The sequence below is a fragment of the Ambystoma mexicanum genome, chromosome 12 (genome assembly GCF_040938575.1).
Source record: "Ambystoma mexicanum isolate Mex_15411 chromosome 12, UKY_AmexF1_1, whole genome shotgun sequence".
Lineage (NCBI taxonomy): Eukaryota > Metazoa > Chordata > Amphibia > Caudata > Ambystomatidae > Ambystoma > Ambystoma mexicanum.
The window spans coordinates 545,650,467-545,653,710 of NC_090936.1; the positions used below are offsets into that span (position 1 = coordinate 545,650,467).

The following is a 3,244-nucleotide window of genomic DNA, read 5'->3' on the forward strand; positions in this document are numbered from 1 at the left end:
ATAAGGGTTTTCATTGGGGGTAATATGTTCCCTGAGAATACATTCTTGGTGATAGCAAGCTTACGAACCAGGGGTGACAACACAGGTGGACATGTAGAAGTTGCTGCAATAACGGAAGGCAAAGGTAGGACAGAGAGAACGAGGAGTATGATTTTGGGGAACGCACAAGGGGGCATACAATTGATGTGAGAATGGAAGGAAGTCAAGTCGTTAATTAATTTAATTTTCAAATGATTTTTGAAAGCTGGCATCAAACTCCAATGTTTATGACATGTTCCTAGAGTGTTCGGGGAAGAATGGGAAAAAGAAAAACGTGTGTGTCATTCGCTAGAGAGTTGTGGAGAAAGACTAGAAGAGAGAAAAGTATTAAACTGGTATAGATGAGGATTAAGCCGAATGTCATGCTATTTCATATGAGTGCTACAGAGGTAGCAAGAGTAAAGGGAAAGGATTGTTTCGATTATTTATATATGGGCCATGTTTTCAAGTGGATAACATGGTTTTAGGTTCTGAAGGACTTCAATGAGACACGATTAGTGGCAATCTGGTATTCCAAATGGGATTGAGCTTAAAGGAACAAAATTGTAGGGAGCTACATGCTTGATTAGAGGTAGGTGTTCCTATTGAAAACCTCCCACATGAGGACTTTGAAGAAGGAATGAAACAACAGACAGGTTAGTAGTTTGTTGGGAAGCGAAGAGCAGCAGAATATTTCTTGAATATTGGAATTCCAACTGTGATATGAACCATGTGATGTAGATGCCAAAGTATAGAGATAGGTAAAGTGAGGCTAAAAAGGAGACATAATCATTAAGGACAAGGGTTGGATGCTTCTCTGTGTAAAGGGATCTGTGAGATCTTACACTCAGTTATTTGAGGGGATATTATTGCCAATCAGAATTTTGGGTACATAAAAACAGTAGAGTTTTTGGGAAGTGGTGGTTTGGCCTGGAATAAAAAATGTATTGGATAAGGAGCATGGAGTAAGTGAATAGAGATAGACACGTATAATTAAGTAGCTTTGATCCAATAGCTCCATAGAAAGCCAGAAACCGTATTTGCTCCACTTCTATATTGAAAATATATAGAATAAATATCTAGACACAACTGTCAATATCTACTTGGAAAATGTGTAAATGCATCTTCAAAATCAGTCGCAAAAACTCAAAAAAACGTATTCCTGGAAAAAACAAAAATAAATGTCATGGCAATGCATTCAGCATATGATGTTTTTTGGCACAGACCTTTGCAAGCGCCCCTTTTACTTCTTGGTTTCTTAGGCTATAAATTAGAGGGTTCAACATGGGAATGACAACTGCATAAAACACAGATGCCACTCTGTCTTGCGTCATTGAATGACTTGAGGTGGGTTTGACGTACATGAAGACAAGAGTGCCAAAAAATAAGGTGATGCAGATAAAGTGTGAAGAACAAGTACTGAAGGTCCTCCATCGCCCATCAGTGGAACTAATCATTAAAATGGCAGAGACAATGAAAGAATAAGATACAAGGATAATGATGAGGCATAATAAAATGAGGCCACCAGCCACTGAAGTGAGAAGTACCTCATTCAGGGTAGTGTCAGAACATGAGAGCTTCAGGATTGGAGGCACATCACAGCAAAAATGAGTGATCATATTTGACCCGCAAAAAGACAAAGTAAAAGTGAAAATGGCATGTGTGAGCGCATTCAGGATGGCTATTGAATATATAAAAACAAGAAGGTAAATGCAGGTTTTGTTGTTCATGATCACTGAATAAAGCAATGGATTACAGATAGCAGTATAACGGTCATAAGCCATAACTGTCAAAAGGAATACCTCTGCGCTTCCCATGGTAAAGTATATAAACATTTGTGCTGCACAACTTGAAAATGAAATTGTCTTCCTCTCTGATAATATGTTGATCAACATGTTGGGCACAGTCACTGAGGAAAAACAGGTGTCTACAAAGGACAAATTCCATAACAGGAAGTACATGGGCGTGTGAAGTCGCGGAGTGACGCTGATCAACACCATGATCCCGATGTTGCCCATCAAAGTAATGACATAGACAGAAAGAAAGAACATGAAAAGTGGAACCTGCAACACAGGGTCATCTGTAAGTCCTAAGAGAATAAACTCAATCACTTCAGTCTGGTTGCTTGTTTGCATCAATCTAGAATGAAGAACCCTCCTGGAAAGAAAAAGAGATTGAAATCAGTGTTGTGGTTATTGCACCAGAAGCAAAGCAGAGACATACATATGTTAGAAGGACTAAAGATGCTTGTTTTAATATGAAGATTTTTTTTTCTTTTTATGTTTCGTCCATCGATAATTATTTGTAATATGTGAAATAATTTGTAAAGGTGCGTGAGCACTAAAAACACATTTTTAATAAAATAAAAAAAACCAAAGACATAATATGACATTGTGGTTAACAGGAAACATGTTATTAATATGTGAGTAATAGGGCACCAACAGTCGACTAACTGGTTTACGGTACTAGGAGACTGGGCAACTACTGGGATGTGTGTGTTTTGAGTGATAGGCAGGAGGTTGGGAGCTAAGGCAGATGAAACAAAATAGATGAATGTTGGCGTATGCAAGCAACAGAAAACACAGAACAGATGGAAGGAAGTTCCACACTTGTGTTTCCATCTCTGTAAATGCTTGATGAATGTCCATGGGAGTAGAATGGATGTAACAAATGAGGATGACCTGCTTGGTTGTAATTAATGTGCAGTCTACAGGATGGGATCGCACTGGTTTCTTGAAATTATGTTTCAAGGAACACCTTGAGCAAACAATGTCAGGAAGGTGGGCTATCCCAACATGGACACAAATCTATACAGATTGGATCTAGGGACCAGGTTCGAGTCCAGATTACTACTCTAAACCGGCATATTTCATGATTGTAAAGTTCAGTTGGTCTTCCTCAGTTCACTCAAATTCGCTGGGTATTTCAGGCACCAATGTTATTTCTTTCTTGCATTGTCCTTTTGTAACTTGAGGCACAGATATTGCTACCCTTTGGCCTTGGGACATATTCCTAGGCTCCTTAGATATAGACATTGAATATATTTGCCAGTTTCTAGGCTACAATGATTCTCACTTACCAACCAAGGATGGCAGTGGTAGATTTGAAACCATAACTAGACCCAGTCAACCTCAAGTTCTATGGCACATGTCAGGCTCTGGATATATCCCGCAGCTGGCTAGCAATACCCCTTCTCAGTTTCTGGAAGGCATTGGTTTACCCTTAG

At 39.1% G+C, this 3,244-nt stretch overlaps 1 protein-coding gene across 1 annotated transcript; it reads right to left on the bottom strand.

Moving 5' to 3' along the window:
* Positions 1-1,202: 1,202 nt before the first annotated feature.
* Positions 1,203-2,153, bottom strand: LOC138514559 (olfactory receptor 8U9-like). The gene has a single exon (XM_069630021.1). It carries the CDS (start codon positions 2,151-2,153, stop codon positions 1,203-1,205), a length of 951 nt encoding a protein of 316 aa, XP_069486122.1.
* Between the last annotated feature and the right edge of the window lie 1,091 nt (positions 2,154-3,244).